This window comes from Scardinius erythrophthalmus, assembly GCF_964197995.2.
Source record: "Scardinius erythrophthalmus genome assembly, chromosome: 20".
In the NCBI taxonomy this organism is placed as follows: domain Eukaryota; kingdom Metazoa; phylum Chordata; class Actinopteri; order Cypriniformes; family Leuciscidae; genus Scardinius; species Scardinius erythrophthalmus.
The window spans coordinates 27,934,424-27,960,000 of record NC_138240.1 but is presented as its reverse complement, the minus strand read 5'-3'; the positions used below and the strand labels follow the sequence as shown (position 1 = coordinate 27,960,000).

The window sequence follows — 25,577 nt, the reverse complement described above, 5'->3', positions numbered from 1 at the left end:
AGAAGCCGGACTTCCCAACACGGTAACGGACCCCAGCCTGCCCCCGACCAACGAGTACGGATCAAGCTTCATCACAGGATCCGAGTCGCCACATGGAATGTCCAGACACTCCTTCGCCCCGGAGCTGCCACCCTGCTGTCCCGAGAGCTCTGCCGCTATAACATCTCCTTGGCAGGGCTCTGTGAAGTCCGATGGCACGGCAATGGCGAAATAACAGCAGGCGACCATTGCTACTTCTGGAGTGGCCCCGAGAGACGGACAGGCCTTTATGGCGTGGCACTTGCCATCCCAAAGGCCCTCCGCAAGTCCCTCATCAGCTGGACACCCCTGAGCGACAGATTACTGTCGGCCCGCTTTCTCCACCAACACGGCAAGATGACAGTAATCGTTGCTTATGCCCCCACCGATGTCGCTGATGAGGATGCGAAGGATGTCTTCTTTGACCAACTCCATCAGGCTGTTGGCCAAGCCTCACCACACGACATCACCATCATCCTCACTGATGCCAACGCCACTCTGTCCAGCAGCGACCGGTCCACAGGCTCACCTGTCGGCACAACCTTTGCTGACAGGTCCACAAACAACAACGGTAACCGCCTTCTCCTTCTCTGTCACCACAACAACCTCTGCGTTGCTGATACCTGGTTTCCCCCGGAAGCTTATCCATCACTGGACATGGTACAGCCCAGATGGCAGAACCAGGAAAGTGCTGGACCATATCCTCATTTCTCGACACTGGAAGCCGTTTGTCACCAACTGCTGTGTGTACCGAGGAGCAGAGCTTGGCAACACAGACCATCGCCTGCTGGTGGCCCAGCTTAAGTTAAAGCTGCGAGCCAACCAGCACACCAAGACCAAGCCTCGCCTGGACTCCTCCTTACTTAGTGATCCAAACATCGCCACATACTTCAGTTGCGCCATCCGCTGCACCTTTGATAACCTGGCTACCGACAAGGTGAACGACTGGCAGACCTTCAAGGAAAGTGTCATCCAGTCAGCTCACAATGTCTTTGGATGTTGTTATAAGGCAACCTTATAACAACTGAAGCAAACTGCCTCGAACGCTGGAAAGAGCACTTCAGCCTCCTTCTGCAGCACGGTTCCTCCCCGGCTGATCCCGCCATCTCATCGGCCACTAACGCTGCAGCCCCTAGTGTTGTCTGCAGTACAGACCCTGTCACACCTGAGGAAGTCAGAGCCGCTCTGGAAAAACTTAACAACAGGAAAGCCCCCGGCATCTGTGCAATAACCACTGAGATGCTAAAATCAGGCGGTGAAAGCATCGTCGAGTGGCTTACCCACATATTCAATGAGGTGTGGGAGACAGAGAGGATTCCCAGCGACTGGACCAGAGGAGTCATCTTGCCCTTCTGGAAACGTAAGGGTGACAGGCTAGTCTGCGGCAACCACAGAGGCATTACCCTTCTTTCCATCCCCGGCAAGCTCTTTACCAGGATCTTGCTTACCCGTGCTCTCCCAGCCATTAGAAGCAGCCGCCGTCCCCAGCAGGCTGGCTTCATGCCTAATCGCTCCACAACAGACCAAATCTCCGCCGTTCGCTTGCTGATAGAGAAGACCTATGGATTCCGTAAAGATCGCCATCTTTATATCGGCTTCATAGATCTTAAGGCTGCCTTTGACACCGTCTGCCATACTTCACTGTGGAGTATCCTACACGCCCTTGGAGCACCACCCAAGATCGTTGCCCTGTTCAAGTTGCTTTATAGCAACGCTCAGAGCTGTGTCCGCATCAACGGCAGAGACTCAGACTGGTTTCCCATCTCCAGTGGCGTTCACCAGGGCTGCGTGGCTGCTCCTGACCTTTTCAACTGCATCATTGACCATCTGATGTCCAGGGTTTGTGAGCGGGTCCCCGGAGTGAACTTCGGCAGTTACCACCTGACTGACTTGGAGTATGCTGACGACACCATCCTGCTCAGCACGTCCTACAGCCAGATGAGAGACGCTCTGGGCATATACAGTGAAGAGGCTGAGAAGCTTGGCCTCCAGGTGAGCTGGACGAAAACCAAGTTCATGTATGTCGGTGACGGACCGCATCCACCTTCCCTGCGGCTTGGCAATAACACTGTAGAGCCTGTCAAGAACTTTGTGTATTTGGGATCCATAGTGACAGACAACGGGGACCTAAAACCAGAGATTACCCGCAGAAGAGCCCTGGCTGCGTCAGCCCTGCAGTCTCTCTGGAAACCACTCTGGCGGCACCAGATCATCTCACGCAAGACGAAGATCCGGATTTACAACTCAGCAGTACTCTTCATCCTGCTTTATGGCTCGGAGACTTGGCCCTTAAATAAGACACTGGCTGCAAGATTAGATGGCTTTGATAGCAGGGCTCTCAGAACCATCGAAAACATCAGGTGGCCCCAGCGGTTTTCCAATCAAGTGCTTAGAGCCCGCACATGCCAGCCCAGAGCATCCTGCCTGGCTGCGCAACGTCGTACCCGCTGGTTCGGCCATGTTCTCCGCCTTCCTCCTGACCATCCGACGAGAGCCATTCTCCAGTTTGATCCGAAGGCTGCAGGCTGGAGACGACCACGAGGTAGACCCCGCACCCGATGGCTTGACGTCCTTGCGGGCGACCTCCAACAACATGGAGTTGCTATGGAGGATGCAGAGCAGCTGGCATAAGACCGTCAGCACTGGAAACAACTGGTTCATCTGGTCGGCTCAACGCACAGGGATGGGACGCCCCCCCTACCCATCGCAGGAGCCATAATAATAATAATAATAATAATAATAATGTATGCAGGTTATATTTAAAGTTTTTATGAGCTGGATCATGGTTTCTGTTAAAAGTTGATGAAGACTAGTTTATTCACTTTATGATTATTATTATTATTTGACTGAAGTTATGATTACAAATGACTTTATTCGAATGTGTTTGAGTGTATTTTCATCCGTTAGGATGATAGAATTGACACTAAAAAAAGAACTAATCGGCATATATTTCGCGGTGATCACTGGCGATTTTTTCTGTGCAGATAGAAAATCATAATATAGCATTATAAACCTACAATAACACAGAATACATCAGTATTCATCAAGATTTCAAAATAAAAGTTTAAACCCTCGCTCTGGGTTTGCATGCTTTGATGTTCACATGTTCTTTTGAAGAAATTACAGCAGCTGTAGCATTTCTTTTGAAAAGAAGTGGCCAAAAATTAAAGATTAAGAGGACATTTTAATTAAATGTTTGGCCAATATTAAACAAGGATTTGATCATGCTGTAAAGTGAAACAACAACAATCACCCTGATTTGTGCCCTCTGCAGGCATTTGTTATAATACATAATGTACATAAGTTGATTGTTAAAATACATAATTAGAATATCATGGAGAAGTTTATTTATTTCCATAATTCCATTCAAAACGTTAAACTTCCATAGATTATAGATTCAGGGCCCACAACTTAAACGATTTCAAGTATTTAGTTGTTTATTTGTACATAATTTGGGCTTCCAGCTCATAAAACCCACGAAAACAGGATTTCAAAAAATTTGAATATTACATTAAATCACACAGTAATTACACAGTGATACCATGGTCATTGAACCAGGTTTTGGTTCTTTTAGCAGTGTGGGCAGGTGCAAATCCTGCTGGAAAATGAAGGAAGCATGAAGTGCTCTGAAAATGTCCTGGTAGACGGCTGCGTTGACTCTGGATTTAGTAAAGCACAGTGGAACAAAGTCCTCTTTTCTGATGAGAGCAAATTTTGCATCTCATTTGGAAACCAAGGTCCCAGAGTCTGGAGGAAGAATGGAGAGGCACACAATTCAAGATGCTTGAAGTCCAGTGTGAAGTTTCCACAGTCTGTGTTGGTTTGGGGAGCCATGTCATCAGCTGGTGTTGGTCCACTGTGCTGTCCACTCAACGCAGCCGTCTACCAGGACATTTTCAGAGCACTTCATGCTTCCTTCAGCAGACAAGCTTTATGGAGATGCTGACTTCATTTTCCAGCAGGATTTGCACCTGCCCACAATGCCAAAAGAACCAAAACCTGGTTCAATGACCATGGTATCACTGTGAAATTACTGTGTGATTTCATGTAATATTCAAATTTTTTGAAATCCTGTTTTCGTGGGTTTTATGAGCTGGAAGCCCAAATTATGTACAAATAAACAACTAAATACTTGAAATCGTTTAAGTTGTGGGCCCTGAATCTATAATCTATGGAAGTTTAACGTTTTGAATGGAATTATGGAAATAAATAAACTTTTCCATGATATTCAAATTTTTTGGAAAGGGTCTATACATAATATTATAAACAGTGTTGTTCAATAAAACCATAAAATGAATTTCTTTAAATACTTTGTGTAAACTAATTATTGCCTCGTTGTTATTACATATGCATCAAGTCATTTTAAGGGTATTCACTAGGGGTGAACATTAGTCTCAAGATCTCGCGAGACTAAAATGTGACGAGATTTCTCGTCGAGTGAAAAGCTGTCTCGCGATATTGCCATGACGGAGCGTGAGGGTGAAATTAGCATAGATTCCACTGTCGTTTTGCTGTTTTCATACAAATAAAAACCATTGTAAACTATTAAACGTCTGCTCTGCTCATCCAGCTCGAGTTACAGTCGCGTGTCGCACACGGTTCACTGATCGCGTGATGATGGCGGGTGATTTGTTGTGCAACAGAGCCAAGACGTATGATACATTTCTTATCTAGTAAAATGCATGCTCAGCACCGCTCCTTATACACAGAGTATCCTACGTGTGATCGCAAACCCGAAAGTGAAATGCGTGCTCCCTGATGCGCGCAAATTATCTCCCAATATCAAACCTATCTCTGGACTGTGTAGTTGTGGCTCTGGTCTCTATTTGCACTTTGAATAGTGAGAGAGTACTGTAACGTCTGAAGAACAACAGACAAGGGAGGCTCCGTTTCTGAACTTTTAATCGGAACGCAAGAACAACTGTACACAAACACATCAGCCGAACCTGCTCGCTCGTTTCACTACCCGGCCTTTTCCGAACTCACTGCCTTAACCCTATTACTGCCAGTGCAAAATAAAACAGCAATTTCACAACAATTATAAACAGTCTGTGCGCTACAGTACTTTTATTATGGTTGCACTTTAACTTATTGTTTGCACTTATTAAGACTAAGAGAAAACTGTTATTTATTTTTGTTATTTATACTGTTTTTATTGCTATGTTCAATTTGTGGAAATGAGTTTCATTAAGTGGTCACACACATCCTCAATCAAAAGTTCTGGAAGCTCATAAATGTACAGTAAGGTCTGAAGTAGTGGTGTCAACAATAATCGATTCGGCGATGCATCGCAATGCGGGGCATGCACGATTCAGCATCGATGCGGCAAAGTGCCATAATCGATTATGTCACTGTTTTAGGGGTGTAACGGTACGCGTATTCGTACTAAACCGTTCGGTACAAGGCACGCATTTTCAAACCGAACGGTTATTTCAAATGTAAGCGCGTCGCGAGCGCGCTCATAATGTAGACGCATGGCGCGACCACAACATCAAATGGCAAACGCAATGTAAGCGGAACGAAACTGAGCTACTCGTGACGGACTGTTTATCAGTTTGGACCAACGCAGCGCGAGCCGATCTTATACTAGGCTACACAACGCTAAGAGATCCAGTAAAGAAAGCATTTGAACTCGCCACTAAAGTAATAACATCACTGCGAGATCTAGTGAGAAACATTCACATTTCTCCGTTATTAACGGATCAAACGGCGCTGACGTGGAAACCAGGAAGAAACATTGTGACACGAATAGTGTCCACAGATCTGCAATATTCGCCATGGATTTACTGTAGTAACACTAACTGAAACTTTGGAAGTTTGGCAGGAATTGTAGTATAATGCTTTCAAGTAACATTAAGTGTCGGATTTATTTCGACATTATGAATAACATTGCTGCCCTCAAATGTTAATCTGAACTAAAATAAACATTTGTTTATAAGCACAAAATATTACATATAATTTTTTCCAAGGAGCTGTTTTGTTTTATATGCTCCTAAGAAGAGTCAATTATAGCTCCATCATTGCTCAAAGAAAAAAAATTCATACTTTATGATGTTAGCTCTAATAAAAAAAGAATTAAAAAAAAAATCAAGGACATTTCTCTGGCATTTCTTTCTTTTTGCTGTATCGAAAACGTACCGAACCGTGACACAAGTGTATCGTATTGAACTGAACCATGAATTTTGTGAACCGTTACACCCTACACTGTTTATTTTCTGGCCTTGAGTAGGACAATAAAGTTGAAATTTAATTTCAAATGGTTCTCAAGCAGAGAGAAGAGAACCATTTCTCATTCAAAGCACTGAAAGCAGTGATTTATGCTTTCTTTTTCAGGTTTGAAAAAGCCATATCCAATACCCTGTACCATTCAATTTTATTTTATTTAATGACATTTATGTCAAAGATACAGGAGAGTGATAATACACACATAGCAGCCAATAAAATCTGTTGTTCAATATCTGACTGCTTACAGTATTGCCTCATGACTGATGAAAATTTTGCCTTGTTGTGTGCAGTAGAATTTTGATGCATCGCAATGCATCGTAGAATCGAATTGAATCGAATCGTTACCTGGTGAATCGTAATCGAATCGAATCGTGAGGGCAGTGCCAATGCACACCCCTAGTCTGAAGTGACTCACGTTAAATTATACAGGAGAAAAGCCAGTCAGTTGAGTTTGTGGCAAAACCCTTGGTTTCACTTTATTTTGATGGTCCCTTTAACACATTCTGTTGACTATAAGTAACGTTGCACCTACGTCTACTAACTCTCATTAGAGTGTTAGTCTAGTATTAATAGACTGGTAGGGTTAAGCCGCTTGTCCACCAGCGTCTCAATTTCTGACGCGACGCCAAAGCCCATTCATTTCCTATGGAACTACGTCAGGCAGCAAAAACGCCCCCGCAAAGCATGATGGGTCGCGTCGCGTCGATTTGGTCAACAGCAAATCGAGGATTTCTATAAAATATTGTGCAAAAACGTTGTCTCGTCTTGTTCTCGTGAACCCAATCTTGTGTCTCGTCTCGTCTTGTGAGATAAGTGTCTCGTCACACCCCTAGTATTCACTCTATTCTATTCTATTTTTATTACCACCAAAAATATGATCAGATTACTCAATTAATTGTCAAAAGAATTGACCAATTACTCTACCAAAATAATTGATAGTGACAGCCCTAGATTAGTTAAATGATGAGTAAAATGCACCTGCATTGTTCTGACTTTCAGTCTAATTCAGTCTATTTTCCCAGTAATATTTAGGGCCCAAGCCCTGAAAGGGCGAAGGCCCTATTGTTTCCGGTAGGATTATTAGGGCCCAAGCCCTGAAAGGGCGAAGGCCCTATTGTTTCCGGTAGGATTATTATTAGGGCCCAAGCCCTGAAAGGGCGAAGAGCCCTATTGTTTTCGGTAGGATTATTAGGGCCCAAGCCCTGAAAGGGCGAAGGCCCTATTGTTTTCGGTAGGATTATTAGGGCCCAAGCCCTGAAAGGGCGAAGGCCCTATTGTTTCCGGTAGGATTATTATTATTATTAGGGCCCAAGCCCTGAAAGGGCGAAGGCCCTATTGTTTTCGGTAGGATTATTATTATTAGGGCCCAAGCCCTGAAAGGGCGAAGGCCCTATTGTTTTCGGTAGGATTATTGTTTATTATTATTATTATTATTATTATTATTTTTTTCTACTTCTCGGGCACTTTTGGGGCCCTTAACATGCTCGAAAACTCTTGAAACTTTGCACACACATCAGAACCTGCGGCCATCAGGGCCGGACTGAAGCTGGTACCCGGGCGTGGCACGGGGGCTCGACAGCGCCCCCTGGAATGGTGTCCGAAAACTTGGTCTATAAATCAAACACGCTTGCATATAATAATATGAAACTCAGTACACATATAGATCTCATCGGGCCGAACAACTTTCGTGCTCTAAGTTTTACACCAGCCCAACAGGAAGTCAACTATTATGGGTTGTTTGAAAAACGCATCCTCTGGAATTTGAAATACTCCTCCTAGAATATTCGTCCAATCACAACCAAACTCGGTGTGCATGAAGTCAAGACATTGAGGATGCTAAATTGCGGACGGATTTTTGATATCTCGAACGGTTTGGCTGTGGCGAGGAAACGAATTTATGGCGAATAATGGGACACAGGAAGTGTGTTATAACTTCTGCATACATTAACTGATCTTGATGAAACTTTCGCAGTGTGTTTGTTGTAAGAGGCCGATCACAAGGATGTGACTATTGTGAGTCAAAGTTATAGCGCCACCAACTGGCAGCAGGAAGTGTGTCACTTTCAAAATGCTTTGAAGTCACCCTCTTAATTTTACCCGATTTGCTTCAAACTTTATGTGTATAATGTAAACACACGGCAGATGTAGACCTGTGAAAGGATTATTGATATCTTAGATACTGTTGCCGTGGCAACGCATCAAATTTTAATATTCTTTTCGGATGCGTTTGAGACTTTTAACATGCTTGAAATTGGATGAAGCTCGACAGACACATAACACTTATTAGCCAGTAGACATGTGAAAAGTTTCAGAAACGGGCGTGGCAGGGGGGCTCAACAGCGCCCTCTTGAACAGGGTCTGAAAACTTGGTCCATATATCAAACACGCTTGCATGAATTAATATGAAACTCGGTACACATATAGATTTCATGGGGCCGAACAACTTTCCCTCTGTCAAGTTTCACGCCAGCCCAACAGGAAGTCGGCTATTATGGGTTGTTTGGAAAACGCTTGCTGTGGAATGTGATGTACTCCTCCTAGAGAATTCATTCAATCACCTCCAAACTCAGTCAGCATGAAGTCAAGACATTGAGGATGCTAAATTGCGAACGGATTTTTGATATCTCGAACGGTTTGGCTGTGGCGAGGAATCGAATTTATGGCGAGAAAAGAGAAACACGAAGTGGAATAACTTCTGCATACATTAACTGATCTTGATGAAACTTCAGCAGTGTGTTCGTGGTAAGAGGCCGATCAGATCGATGTAGCTATTGTGAGTCAAAGTTATAGCGCCACCAACTGGCAGCAGGAAGTGTGTCACTTTCAACATGCTTTTGACAAAAGTGGGGGGGTTAGTTTTAACTACAGTAAAGAAAAAATAGTTTGTATATTGTTCTTATCAAGCTGGACAACTTTCTAATTTACATTCAATAGCTCTGGCCATCAGGAAGTCAGATATTTTGGTCTGAATGTGATTTTTTTTTGCTAAATCAGCCTCTGAATTTTTAGCCACTCCTCTTAAACTATTTATTTTATTCGTACCAAACTTTTTCAACATGATGAAACTACATTAAATATGCTAAATTGTGAATGGATAATAAATATCTTAAACGGTTTTGCTATGGCGAGGGATTAAATAATGTCCAAAAAGGAAACACTAAAAATCTTCTAAAAATGTAATTATATACCATTTATTTCTATATAAAAGAATACAAATATCACAACTAAACCCATTTTATTCTGTTTTTGCAATTCAAGAAGAATGAAAAAGTTAAAACAGGCTATTTAGTGCTATTTGGTTCAACAAAAAAGCAAACATATAGGGCTATACTGCCCTCTTGTGTCCAAAAGGACATCAAAATAGTATATAAAACTTTTAACCAGGTAGGCCAATATTGTATTTAAATATACATTTATTAGGTATGTGTCTGAGGATATTTTCCCACCGGTTAATCGACGTGTGACACGAGTGGGTGCTTTTAAATCGCTAATATAATAGTGAAAGAAAAATAATGATAATGTTGCACACACAAATCACACACATGTGGGAAAGAATAAACAACACTAAACCGCCATTAGGTGTCGCCAGGCATCCATCTTAATAAGCGAGTCATTGATTCATTCGTTCAAACGATTCGTTCGAATGAGTCGATCATGATTAAGACAGATGTTTATGGATTGATCATTCAATCTTTGAGTCAACCGATTCGTTAAAAATGCTGAATCGTTCAGTTATGAGAAAACACGTGATAAGTGATGGTTCTGCCGTGATCTTTGTTTAACTATTTTCGCTGCTGAAACAGAACAAAAACAGTCAACATTGCATCTAAAATGTAAGTGACTTAATTGTAACTGTTTATTTGTATGAAATCTAGGGGTGGGAGAAAAAAATTATTCTTAGATGCATCGCGATGCGGACGTGGACGATTCTGAATCGATTCACAAATGTCAAAAAATCGATTCTCTAAAAAAATATTTTTCTAATAACGTAATATTGACGGAAGGCAAAAGGCGGAACTCTAAGCGGACGTGCGTGCAGTCTGTGGCGCGCACATAACAGAGAAGTTTCTTCTGCTCACCAAGGCTGCATTTATTTGATTAAAAATACAAACAAAAACAGTAATATTGTAAAATATTATTCCAATTTAAAACAGCTGCTTTCTATTTTAATATATTTTAAACTGTTATTTATTCCTGTGATCAAAGCTGAGTTTTCAGCATCATTACTCCAGTCGTCACTGTCACATGATCCTTCAGAAATTATTCTAATATGATGATTGATACTCAAGAAACATTCATTATTATTTTAAATGTCGAAAACAGTTGTGTACAGTCTTTGATGAATAGAAAGTTCAAAAGAACAGCATTTATCTGAAATCTAAAGCTTTTGTAACGTTAAACACTACCGCTCAAAAGTTTTGGGTTAGTAATAATTTTATTTTTTGGGGAAATAAATAAAATAAATCAGTACTTTTATTTATGAAGGATGAGTTAAACTGATCAACAGTTACAGTAAAGACATTTATAATGTTAAAAATATATATATTTGAAATATATGCTGTTCTTTTGAACTTTACATTCATCAAAGCATTTTGAAAAAAAAAAATCTGTACACAACTGTTTTCAACATTGAAAACAATAATGAATATTTATTGAGCATCAATCATCATATTAGTATGATTTCTGAAGGATCATGTGACACTGAAGACTGGAGTAATGATGCTGAAAACTCAACTTTGATCACAGAAATGAATTACTATGTAAAATATTTAAAAATTGAAAACAGCTGTTTTAAATTGGAATAATATTTCACAATATTACTGTTTTTGTTTGTATTTTTAATCAATAAATGCAGCCTTGGTGAGCAGAAGAGACTTCTCCTAAAAACATTAAAAATCTTACTGACCCCAAACTTTTGAACAATAATATATATATACATATATATATGTGTGTGTGTGTGTGTGTGTGTGTGTGTGTGTGTGTGTGTGTGTGTGTATGTATATATATATATATATATGTATATATATATATATATATATATATATATATATATATATATATATATATATATATATATATATATATATATATATATATATATATATATATATGTATGTATATATATATATATATATATGTATGTATATATATATATATATATATATATACATATATATATATATATAAATATAGCTGCGAGCAGCGATGGAGGGCCAAAGCCGGCGGTACCGCCACCCCGGTGCCTTTAGGTAACTAAAGGCACCGGGGTTGCGGTGCCACCGGCTTGGGCCCGTAATCGCTGCTCGCAGCTATATTTATATATATATATATATATATATATATATATATATATATATATATATATATATATATATATATATATATATACATACATATATTTATTATTATTATTATTATTTTGTCAACCTTTCGGCCACTTTTGGGGCCCTTAACATGCTCGAAAACTCTTGAAATTTTGCACACAGGTCAGAACCCGCGGCCATCAGGGCCGGACTGAAGCTGGTACCCGGGCGTGGCAGGGGGGCTCGACAGCGCCCCCTGGAACGGGATCCGAACACTTGTCCATAAATCAGACACGCTTGCATGTAATAATATGAAACTCGGTACACATATAGATCTTATCGGGCCGTACAACTTTCGTGCTCTAAGTTTTACGCCAGCCCAACAGGAAGTCGGCTATTTAGGGTTGTTTGGAAACGCATGCTGTGGAATTTAATGTACTCCTCCTAGGGAATTCATCGATTCGCCTCCAAACTCGGTGTGCATGAAGTCAAGACATTGAGGATGCTAAATTGCGGACGGATTTTTGATATCTCGAACGGTTTGGCCGTGGCGAGGAAACGAATTTATGGCGAAAAAATGAAACAGGAAGTGTGTTATAACTTCTGCATACATTAACTGATCTTGATGAAACTTCAGCAGTGTGTTCGTTGTAAGAGGCCGATCGCACAGATGTGACTATTGTGAGTCAAAGTTATAGCGCCACCAACAGGCAGCAGGAAGTACATCACTATTAAAATGCTTTGAAATCACTGTCTTATTTTTACCAGATTTGCTTCAAACTTTATGTGTACAATGTAGACACACGGCAGATGTAAACCTGTGAAAGGATTATTGATATCTTAGATACTGTTGCCGTGGCAACGCATCAAACTTTAATATTCTTTTTTTATGCTTTTGAGACTCTTAACATACTTGAAATTGGATGAAACTCGACAGACACATCACATTTATTAGCCCGTAGACATGTGCAAAGTTTCAGAAACGGGCGTGGTGAGGGGCTCAGTAGCGCCACCTTTAGTCATAAGTGGGGGTGTTAGTTTTATCAACAGCAACAAAACTTGGTATGTGTATTGTTCTCATCAAGCCGGACAACTTTCTAATTTACATTAACGATCTCCGACCAACAGGAAGAGAGATATTTTGGTTTGAATGTGGATTTTCTGAAGAATTTTCTCTCCCTCTCTCTGTGTCTCTGTGTGTGTGAGGGGAGGGGGGATTTGACTATTGCTTTTATATTGTTAATCAAGGTTTCAGGGGCTTTTGGGGTCCTTAACGTGCTCAAAAACTCTTGAAACTTTGCACACAGGTCAGAACCCACGGCCATCAGGGCCGGGCTGAGGCTGGTACCCGGGCGTGGCTGGGGGGCTCAACAGCGCCCCCTTGAACGGGGTTCTAAAACTTGATCCATATATCAAACACGCTCGCATGAATTAATATGAAACTCGGTACACATATAGATCTCATCGGGCCGAACAACTTTATCCCGGTCAAGTTTTACGCCTGCCCAACAGGAAGTCGGCAATTATGGGTTGTTTGGAAAACGCTTGCTGTGGAATGTGAAATACTCCTCCTAGAAAATTCACCGTGCCCCCTTCAAACTCGGTGTGGATGTAGTCAAGACATTGAGGATGCTAAATTGCGGAAGGATTTTTGATATCTCGAACGGTTTGGCTGTGGCGAGGAATCGAATTTATGGCGAGAAAAGAGAAACACGGAAGTGGAATAACTTCTGCATACATTAACTGATCTTGATGAAACTTCAGCAGTGTGTTCGTGGTAAGAGGCCGATCAGATGGATGTAGCTATTGTGAGTCAAAGTTATAGCGCCACCAACTGGCAGCAGGAAGTGTGTCACTTTCAACATGCTTTTGACAAAAGTGGGGGGGTTAGTTTTAACTACAGTAAAGAAAAAACAGTTTGTATATTGTTCTCATCAAGCCGGACAACTTTCTAATTTACATTCAATAGCTCTGGCCATCAGGAAGTCAGATATTTTGGTCTGAATGTGAATTTTTTTGCAAAATCAGCCTCTGAATTTTTAGCCACTCCTCTTAAACTATTTATTTTATTTGTACCAAACTTTTTCAACATGATGAAACTACATTAAATATACTAAATTGTGAATGGATAATAAATATCTCAAACGGTTTTGCTATGGCGAGGGATTAAAGTAATGTCCAAAAAGGAAACACTAAAAATCTTCTAAAAATGTAATTATATACCATTTATTTCTATATAAAAGAATGCAAATATCACAACTAAACCCATTTTATTCTGTTTTTGCAATTCAAGAAGAATGAAAAAGTTAAAACAGGCTATTTAGTACTATTTGGTTCAACAAAAAAGCAAACATAGGGCTATACTGCCCTCTTGTGTCCAAAAGGACATCAAAATAGTATATAAAACTTTTTACCAGGTAGGCCAATATTGTATTTAAATATACATTTATTAGGTATGTGTCTGAGGATATTTTCCCACCGGTTAATCGACGTGTGACTCGAGTGGGTGCTTTTAAATCGCTAATATAATAGTGAAAGAAAAATAATGATAATGTTGCACACACAAATCACACACATGTGGGAAAGAATAAACAACACTAAACCGCCATTAGGTGTCGCCAGGCATCCATCTTAATAAGCGAGTCATTGATTCATTCGTTCAAACGATTCGTTCGAATGAGTCGATCATGATTAAGACAGATGTTTATGGATTGATCATTCAATCTTTGAGTCAACCGATTCGTTAAAAATGCTGAATCGTTCAGTTATGAGAAAACACGTGATGCGTGATGGTTCTGCCGTGATCTTTGTTTAACTATTTTCGCTGCTGAAACAGAACAAAAACAGTCAACATTGCATCTAAAATGTAAGTGACTTAATTGTAACTGTTTATTAACCTGTTGTATGAAATCTAGGGGTGGGAGAAAAAAATTATTCTTAGATGCATCGCGATGCGGACGTGGACGATTCTGAATCGATTCACAAATGTCAAAAAATCGATTCTCTAAAAAAATATTTTTCTAATAACGTAATATTGACGGAAGGCAAAAGGCGGAACTCTAAGCGGACGTGCGTGCAGTCTGTGGCGCGCACATAACAGAGAAGTTTCTTCTGCTCACCAAGGCTGCATTTATTTGATTAAAAATACAAACAAAAACAGTAATATTGTAAAAATTTTATTCCAATTTAAAACAGCTGCTTTCTATTTTAATATATTTTAAACTGTTATTTATTCCTGTGATCAAAGCTGAGTTTTCAGCATCATTACTCCAGTCGTCACTGTCACATGATCCTTCAGAAATTATTCTAATATGATGATTGATACTCAAGAAACATTCATTATTATTTTAAATGTCGAAAACAGTTGTGTACAGTCTTTGATGAATAGAAAGTTCAAAAGAACAGCATTTATCTGAAATCTAAAGCTTTTGTAACGTTAAACACTACCGCTCAAAAGTTTTGGGTTAGTAATAATTGAAATTTTATTTTTGGGGGAAATAAATAAAATAAATCAGTACTTTTATTTATGAAGGATGAGTTAAACTGATCAACAGTTACAGTAAAGACATTTATAATGTTAAAAATATATATATTTGAAATATATGCTGTTCTTTTGAACTTTACATTCATCAAAGCATTTTGAAAAAAAAAATCTGTACACAACTGTTTTCAACATTGAAAATAATAATGAATATTTATTGAGCATCAATCATCATATTAGTATGATTTCTGAAGGATCATGTGACACTGAAGACTGGAGTAATGATGCTGAAAACTCAACTTTGATCACAGAAATGAATTACTATGTAAAATATTTAAAAATTGAAAACAGCTGTTTTAAATTGGAATAATATTTCACAATATTACTGTTTTTGTTTGTATTTTTAATCAATAAATGCAGCCTTGGTGAGCAGAAGAGACTTCTCCTAAAAACATTGAAAATCTTACTGACCCTAAACTTTTAAACAATAATATATATATATATATATATATATATATACATATATATGTATGTGTGTGTATGTATGTATGTATGTATGTATGTATGTATGTATGTATGTATGTATGTATGTATGTATGTATGTATGTATGTATGTATGTATATATATATATATATACATACATACATACATACATACACACACATACATATATATGTGTGTGTATATATATATATATATATATATTATTGTTTATATATATATTTATATATATATATTATTGTTTATATATATATATATATATATATATATATATATATATATATATATATATATATATATATATATATATATATATATATATATATATATATATATAAATATAGCTGCGAGCAGCGATTACGGGCCCAAGCCGGTGGCACCGCAACCCCGGTGCCTTTAGTTACCTAAAGGCACCGGGGTGGCGGTACCACCGGCTTGGGCCCTCCATCGCTGCTCGCAGCTATATTTATATATATATATATATATATATATAAATATAGCTGCGAGCAGCGATGGAGGGCCCAAGCCGGTGGTACCGCCACCCCGGTGCCTTTAGGTAACTAAAGGCACCGGGGTTGCGGTGCCACCGGCTTGGGCCCGTAATCGCTGCTCGCAGCTATATTTTGTCATTGAAGATTTAGGCCCACTGAAGTGCCTTGAAACATGCAGCATTATTCAATGTGTTGACAATTTGCACTGAAACAGGAAGACAGAGCGGGACATATAAACTTAATGCTATTGGCTATTTTTAAAAAGGGGAGGAGCTGTTTGATATCACAGCTTGGCCAGAGCCGTTGAGCTCGGTAAAGTCGCAGTTTCCTCCTAATCTCTAACCGTTTCTCCTCCTCATCTTCTCCATAATGCTTTAAAACATAGCTGTAACGGTCACCAGCTGGAGTGCCCTTGAGAGCCACCAGAGGGCACTCCACACCAGACTATTGTCACTCTCACAAACTACATTTCCCAGAACTCACTGCCCGGACTCATCATCACTGATTGCATTCACCTGTATCTCATTACCTTGTTAGTTTCAGCCTATTTATTCCATGTTCACTCATTCACTCACTGGCTGAGTCCCAATTCGCCTACTTATACTACGACCTAAAAGTATGTACTTTTTTTGTGATGAAAAAGTACATACTTTTGAGTGTGTAGCAAAAGAGTATGCACGTTCTGGGACATACTTCGATGACGTCATGCAACGTGAACTTGAACGTGGTTGCCTAGTTACGCACACCGCGACTGTTAACAAAACATTTAACATTTCATCCATTCTTATATAGGCTATCCAATATAATTTTATTTACTATTCCCATCTTTTTTTCCACAATACAATGTGTTTACCAAATTGAGGAGTGAAGCAGGGCGTCGTCGTAGATCAACCAAACGCAGGTCGTTAGTGAGGCGGCTGGTTCTGACGTTCATGTGCAAATGTGTGTAACGAAAGCTAGCGCTACTTATTTTCTGAGTTAAAATATTTAAAGTTTATAGTGTAACTATTGTTTAACGTATTTTATACTTAATCTTATACTTATGTATAATACTTAAAAATACCCCGATGAAAATGAACCATGCTTTTACTATAGTAAAAGTGTAGTAACCATGTTTCTTTGGTTGGACTGATAAAGTTAACATATGTACAGCCACAGTATTACTACAAATAAGTCAGACAGAAACATCAAAAGAAATACATAAAAAAAGACACTTGCATGACACTGTACTAGAGCCTTTTTATTTATTGTTTTGTAGCCTGCAATGAGGCGCTCGGTCTCTTCATCGGACCCTACAAGATAAACACGGTACTTTTTTGGCACAACATAAACCCATTAATATTACGAGACAATAAAATATAACTTTAATTAGGGTTAAACATTTGAATTCTTACACTTAAAAACTGAGGGCGCATCTCCGTTGCTGCATCCGACTGCCAGGTTTACATCACCATCATCACCGCAAAGCTCCTCCCTCCCGCACGCAATGGGTTGTGGGCAATATTAGCCGTTAGAGTGTGCATTGATCTGCACTTCAAATTCTAACCGGAAATAGTAGACCATCCGGGTATCTTTGGAATACTCATTTCAACATGCTACGATTTGGGACGTACTAATTCTAGTTTCGCATACTATTTAGGACGGATAGTATGCGAATCGGGACTCAGCAACTGTGAAGTCTTGTATGGACGGCCTACCTGTGTTTTGACCTATTGCCTGTTTATTGGGTTGCGTGTCTGGACTGCCCCTTAATTAAAGCTGCATTTGGATCTCATCTCAACCTTCGTGTCTCGGAGCAGTTCGTGACAATAGCATTCTGTGTCGAATTCAAATGATTCCGATATGTTTTCTGGTATGTACTGACTCGCACATATGATATTCTCTGTGCTATTGTGTCTCTGAACCGGAGCAGACTGTGTGCACACTGCGGTGGTTCACGTGACACACCAGTCAAACGTTTGGTGCGAAGATTCGGTGCGTTAACCATTTTATTTAATAATTACGTCTGTGTCTGTTCAGACTGATGCAAACATTCTGAGCAAACATTTAATGCATGTATTCTTATAATGTGTACCCTTACATTTGGCCTTTATGAGTGTGTGTGTACCTGGTGGAGCGAACCATGCGAGCCAACAGTGTCCGCTTCTCCTCAAGGCTGAACTGCATGACCCCAGGCCTCTCAAACTTCTGTCTGATCCACTGACACTGGTCCAGGTCATTGATGAACATGAACTCAACCCCTATGTGTTGGCAATATGCCATCTGAGAAAAACAACATTTCAGCAACAAGTAATTGTTTTATTCCAAACTGTAAGAAAATACTACACAGTACTACAGCACCCAACCATTTCACAAAAAGAAGTTTGTCATGTTTCAAATTATACAACTCTTCAAATAATAATGCCCTGTGACACTTCCAGGTTGTCAAATGTTAGTGGATCATGTTCATAATTAATGTGATGAACTACACCTGTGGTTTCCCATGAAGGACTCCTGTGTGAACTTGAGAACTGACTAAAACTGACTAAAAAGTAGCATTTGAGTACACATGGTTTGATATTTTACATTGACGTTTAAACAATCAATCAGTCATTATATTTGTAAGCATAACTTGTACAAGAGTGTTGTTTTTGTGTAGAAAAACTATTTAATATTTAATATAAAGCTTGTGATTTGGATAGACATCACATAAAATAAAAAATAAAAAAACCATTCAAAGGCCCCATGACTTTTCTAGTTGTTTGTGATTTACTGGAATAGAATTAAAATAAATAAATAAATAAATAAATAAATGAATGAATGAAATTGTTTTTCAAGAAAGTGTGGTTCTTCAAAGATTAAAAACAAGTTTTTGAGGGGGTGAATTAAAATAAGAAATCATCTTTTTAGCTGTTTTAGCTTCCTTGTGGTCCTCACTCACCTCCAAGCGGCGGATGATCTCCCTGAGGGGCAGAGCGCTCTCATTGCCCCCAATAAAGGTGGTGGTGGGCAAGCGGAATACTTTATCTAGATCAGACTCTTCCAGCCCATAGAAACCTGTCAGCCAAACACACAACACGTCCAACCCAACCCAGAGAGAAGGGAAAGGTGGAAAGGGAGGGGGGCAGGGTCAACAGAAAAGAGAAGAGCCATCATGGATGCCAATGAGCGTAAAGAAGGGATAAAGGAAAATAAAGCAAAGCGAAAGGAAGAGAAGTCCATATGTAAAGAGAGGGAATGAGGAGATAAATGATAGAAAGAAAAGACAGACAGGGAGAGAAAAAAAAAAACCATTGAGTTAGTGTGGGATGGAGTTAACATGAGGATGACAGTGATTCCGTGCATAATCAGAAACATGGTGGATTGGAGTTTTAAGAAAACACAACAAAAAGCACCAGCCATTAGCATGATGCATGTTATTAATAATAACAACAGCAGCAGCAGCAGAGCGGACAACATAAAAAAGAACCAAGTATGAAGTGGTTAGTTAATGGTTGAAAAAGGAGAAAGAACAAGATTTAGAGAGAAAAGAAAGGTGGTTTAAAAATTGATAAGTAGAGAGATGGAGAATTTGGGGGTTAAAAAAAGAAGAAGAAAAAAATGGGTTAACATCATTATCACTGTCAATATAATATTGGTGTTAATTGTATCATTGCTTTAAATGCATCCAAAATTTAATATGCAAACAAGCAACCGTACATCTTTGGATTGTAAACTGCAATTAATTAATTTAACAGTAAAGATCTCATTTAGTAGTGTAATGATATAGTATTATCTTATATTATTTATTTATTCAGCTGCTCATGTTTTTAATGTAAAGTCAAAAACTACTATTTCATATAGCCTACAGTTTTATTGTATACATTACACTTAAGTATATACTTACAGCAAAATGTGCAGTTCTAATATATCTAGAATTAATACACATCAACTACTGTATTACTGTGTTACATTTACAGTAAGAATTGAATGATTAAAAATCCTTACACAGGGATGATCTTTTAAAAATTAGCTTACTATGTATTACTATATATTATTTACAGCACAAGTTTTAATAAACCTTTATGAGGCGCCACGTAGGATTTAAATCAAACTTCGCTTATCAATACATACATAACACACGTGAATATACACCTATAAATTACTCGCATATACATGTATACTATTGGATGTTCAAAATACATATATGAAATACATGTGCACACTAATATGAAATCCATACCAATACATATTATGTTAGTAATGAATGCATATACACTTGTGAATAACTTGCATATACATATAAACTTGACGCACGCATACACCTATAAACACTCGCACATACATATAAACTTCCATGCATATACACCTATAAACACTCGCACATACATATAAACTTCCATGCATATACACCTATAAACACTCGCACATAAACTTCCATGCATATACACCTATAAACACTTGCATATACATATAAACTTTCATGCATATACACCTATAAACACTCGCACATACATATAAACTTCCATGCATATACACCTATAAACACTCGCACATACATATACACTCGCTGCACGCAGACACACCTATAAACACTCGCACATACATATAAACTTACATGCATATACACCTATAAACACTCGCACATACATATAAACTTCCATGCATATACACCTATAAACACTCGCACATACATATACACTCGATGCGCGCATACACATCCATAAAACACTCGCGCATACATACAAAATCAAACGTGGATGTGTGCTTTAGTTGTGTATATATGTATATACGAGTGATTTCATATGTGGATGTGCGTGAACTTTTCAGTGCAAACGGAAGGCATTTCAGTGTAACCGGAAGGTGTAACCGGAAGGCATTTCAGTGTAACCGGAAGGCATTTCAGTGTAACCGGAAGGCAGTGTAAAAGTAATTTGTGTCATTTTGATAGTTTGTTTTCCAATTTGAAATGAAATAAGCATAAAGAGAAAACGGCCCTTTTATTTGTTTTTTCGTTTAAAAAAAAAAAAAGCTTGATTTTTCGTTTTTTTAGTTCACAGGCAAAAAATGAATAAATGACTTCAAAATTCGTTTTCCACATGTGGGCAGCCTGACACGCCCCCTTCCGCCGATTGGTCAAGCAAGTCTGAGCATGTGACGTCATCAGTTGTCGCTTGGGTCTGTTCAACAAAATAATAGTCCTCTACTATGGCTACAGATTCTTAAACTGTACAGGGCAGGTCCTATTGGGCTTTCTTCAGTGCAACTTTACGCGTTTCACATAAATCTTTACATCAGAGATATTAATTATTATATTAGTCTGCCACCAGCCTGTTTTATTTAGCTGTGCGGAGTTAAATCTGTGTGGTGAAGCTGCGCTTGACAGCGCCGCTAATTCATAATATTATGAAATATTATTACAATTTAAAATAATGGTTCTCTTTTTTAATATACTTTAAAATGTAATTTATTTTTGTGATGCTAAGCTGAATTTTCATCAGCAAGTACTCCAGTCTTCGGTGTCTTATGATCCTTCAGAAATCATTCTAATATGCTGATTTATGATCAATGTTGGAAACAGTTGTGCTGCTTAATATTTTTTTTATAACCTGAGATACTTTTTTCAGGATTATTTGATGAATAAAAAGTTAAAAAGAACTGTATTTATTTAGAATAGAAATCTTTTGTAACAATATACACTACCGTTCAAAAGTTTGGGAACAATAACTATTTTTTTTTTAAGAAATTAGTTAATTCAACAAGGATGCGTTAAATTGATAAAAGGTGATGGTAACAATTTATATTGTTAGAAATGTTTTTATTTTGAATAAATGCTGTTTTTATGAATAAATGCTGTTAACGTTTTACTCAATGAATCCTGAAAAAAGTATTCCAAAAGAATATATTAAACAGCACAACTGTTTCCATCATTGATAATAACTGAGTATCAAATCATCATATTAGAATGATTTCTGAAGGATCATAGACTGGAGTACTTGCTGATGAAAATTCAGCTTTGCATCACAAAAATAAATTACATTTTAAAATATATTAAAAAAGAGAACCATTATTTTAAATTGTAAAAATATTTCATAATATTACTGTTTTTTTTTTTTTGTGTGTGTGTTTTTAACTGCAGGCTTGATGAGCATAAGAGACTTCTTTCAAAAACATTAAAAATAGTAATGTTTCCAAACTTTTGACTGGTACTGTATATGCGAGTAATTTATAGGTGTATATGCATGTATTTATTGATAAGCGAAGTTTGATTTAAATCCTACGTGCCGTCTCATAAACCTTTGAGGGTGGATCTCACAAAACTTATAAGAAAGTCCTGGTCACAGATTCTACATAACCCACAGCATCACTTCTAATTCAAAAACCACAATATGCGAGTTAACAGCCTGGCAGAACATGTTAGTCTTCAAATATTAAAACACCTATTGTTTCTCTGAATGCTAGTATATATGGGAAGAGCGAGTTAATTTCATAAATGAACAAATTACTGAGGCTCAAAAAAAGCCGAACCTACAAAAAGTCAAACATGACATGCATTAAGCTGTTCAGAGATACTGATAGGGCAGCACATATGGAAACTGACCTGTCTGTTGATAATTTTGGATGTGCAAAAAAAGAAAGACATGCACCTCAAGGCATTTGAGCGGGTATGTTAAAGAGAGAGATTAACCTATATAACAGAGTGTTAATAAGAGCACTAAAGACAGCAAGACAGAGAGAGAGGAAGGAAGAGAGGATGAGCACAGAGAGAGAGTATGAACTTGTTTCTAGTAGGGATGCACCAAAATCCTACCAAAAATTTGTCTGAAACAACAATTTGACGTTTAGTTAGCGCTTCTCCGATGGCACAATTTGACTGTTCAGCGTCTATTTCGTGCAATCGCAATAAGCTGTTACTTTTAATATGAAAAAAAGTAGGGGTGGGCAAAAAAAATCGATTCACATATGAATCGCGATTCAAACTTTACCGATTCAAAATAGATTCATAGAATTCCAAAAATCTATTTTTTTTTTATATATATATTTTTTTTGGTATTGTCCAAATGAGTTTAGCTCAAAAGTGTTTCCAGGCAAAATAGAATGTTTATATGTCATTTTGACACGAATATTCATATTGATAAATTACATTTTGGTGTTTGAAAGTCTAGGTTTTGACACAAATGCAGATATAATGTAGACTTATTGTATTTTTTTTATCGATTTTCAAAAATTTCACCTGTCCATACAGAACGAAATATTCTGTAGCCTATTTTGCCGTCAATAGCCTACTCAAACTACATTTAGCAGCATTGTTTGTTTGATCTGACTACAGCACTTTAAAGCTAAATGTAAAAAAAAAAAATTATTTAAGTTTTAATTTAAACTTGAATTAAATTTATTTGAAAGCTGGCCAAAGCTTGGCACTTTGCACTGTTTAGTTGCAAAAGTTTTTATGAAGACAAAGTAATATCAAACTTCATTTAATTTGTTATTTCTTTTCTTTTAAATTGTATGTCTACTGCAATCACACAGGAAAAAGTCAACTACATTTACATACTGTGAATCGTTTTTTTGAATCGAGAATCGTTTTTGAATCGAAAATCGATTTTGAATCGAATCTTGAGACTAAAAATCGGTATCGAATCGAATCGTGAAATTTTCTGAATCGTGCACCCCTAAAAAAAAGTCTCAACTTTCAAACTTTGCAGATTTAACTCAAGCAGCAAAAGCATGATTCACATCAGAAGGTATGTTGAAAGATATATGACTTACTGAAATATATTATGTCTCATGCAATATCTCAGTCAGTATTTAAACCACGAAAAGACGTCAATAAAACAGCTTGTAAAAAATATGTTCTGTAACATTACATTTACCTAAGGAAAGCCATTCAGAAAAGTCTATATCTCGTTAGTTAGCTAGGAAATATTACTCTAGAGAAGAGCATTTTGCTAAATATATGCACTTTATTACATATTCATTATATTTTTACTTAAGCTGTTAGTAATGTCTTCATTATTTAATGTATGAATAAATTTGTCTTGCAAAGTTATTACAGCCTTTATTTAAATGTTTATATTTCACCAACAAATAGGAGTAGAAACATAATTCTAATATTAAAAAGTTGATATAAAACTGCCTTGTGCGCAATTAAAATTTCCGGTAAACTTTTTTTTATTTGAGTGTTGATTATTAAACGCAGGGTAGGTGATTTGTTCCATATAAGTTGTTATACTGGTTGAAAGTTTCTTCACATCCTGATAGCAAATCACAAAGTTAAGTGGTCTAAATGTATTAATATGTATACTGTATATCATCTGTGGAAGGCGTAGGGCAGGGAACGGCAACTGGCGGCCCGCGGGCCAAAACTGGCCCGCCAGCAATATTTTCTGGCCCGCCGGATTATTATGGAAGTCCTAAATGCTGCACAAAACTCTTCTAATACTTGAGAAAAGCCGTAGTCGCGCGGCGATTTCACCGCCGCATACTGTGTGAAACACACATAGGGAATCATGCGGCGCGGGATTACATTTTAAAGTATAACTGTACGTTCAAACCGGACGCGAATAGCGCGTCAAATTCGCGCCTGCCACGTCTAGTTACGCTTGACCACTTTGTGTCCATTCGCGCGTCAAAAGACTGTAGCGGTCAGAACTCTGGTGTACTTTGGACGGAGCGGGCGGTCTGACTGACAATAGCCCATTCCAACACCTTTTGACAGCGTATCCGCACTTAATTCTGACCACCTGTAGGCTACACCTAGCTCTGAGGAGCTGTTTGGTACTGAAACCATTGTCAGCCAACAACATTCTTTTTTTGCAAGGATGTTTGAAATAGTTCGGCAGAAAATAGCCTACTTCATTTGTCAGTAGGGCAATATGATTTTCGTTTAGGTTGCTTAGAAATTTGAGTGATAGGCTGCTTTTGTCCTATTTAATTTATGTTATTTATATTTCATAATTTTTTTCTTTGGCATTTTTTTCTCTGCTGACAGTAGGCCTACAATGTTAAAATAGCGTAATATTTATATTGACAGACCTCCTTAAACCTTAGGTGTGTATGTGTGTGTCCCGAATAAATAATAATAATAAAAAAGGAATAAAGTTCCAAAGTCGGACTGTAAGCGAATGAGGCATGATTCACACCTTTATTAAAATGGCTGTAATCTGTTACCACAATAGTACTTGATCTGTTTTAAATTATTTCCTTGATATATGCTTAAGGTGTTAAATTCAAAATAAAAAATCAAAATTAAAATTAGTCTAATCCAGTAATAATTTTTTTCTATTTTTGATCTGAGTACAATCAGAAAACCCGTCGTTATTTGTTTTTTCATTTTAGTTCAGGAAATAAATAATGGAAAAACAAGTAGTTTTTCATCTTTTTATTTTTGGTTTTAATTTGAAAAAACGATTGAACGAATGATCCACGGACAGTGACGGACCCATCATATTCTGCGATTATAGGCTTATATAAGAGTATTTAATTTGTATCCATAGGCCTACTCTGTGTAGCTGGCCCGCCACCTACTGGCAAAAAAAAATATTGGCCCTCGGCCAAAGTTACTTGCCGACCCCTGGCGTAGGGCCATGAAATGTACG

The 25,577-nt window shown here is 38.1% G+C and overlaps 1 protein-coding gene across 5 annotated transcripts in view; it reads right to left on the bottom strand.

Moving 5' to 3' along the window:
• ogdha (oxoglutarate dehydrogenase a) overlaps positions 1-25,577 on the bottom strand; it is an 81,474-nt gene that overhangs the window by 26,732 nt on the left and 29,165 nt on the right. For all 5 annotated transcript variants that reach the window (XM_081349451.1, XM_081349447.1, XM_081349449.1 and 2 more), the window contains 2 exons: positions 18,941-19,056; positions 18,128-18,282 (listed from right to left, as the gene is read on the bottom strand). In XM_081349451.1, coding sequence (XP_081205577.1) covers positions 18,128-18,282; positions 18,941-19,056 — 271 coding nt within the window. The remainder of the gene's footprint in view (positions 1-18,127; positions 18,283-18,940; positions 19,057-25,577) is intronic.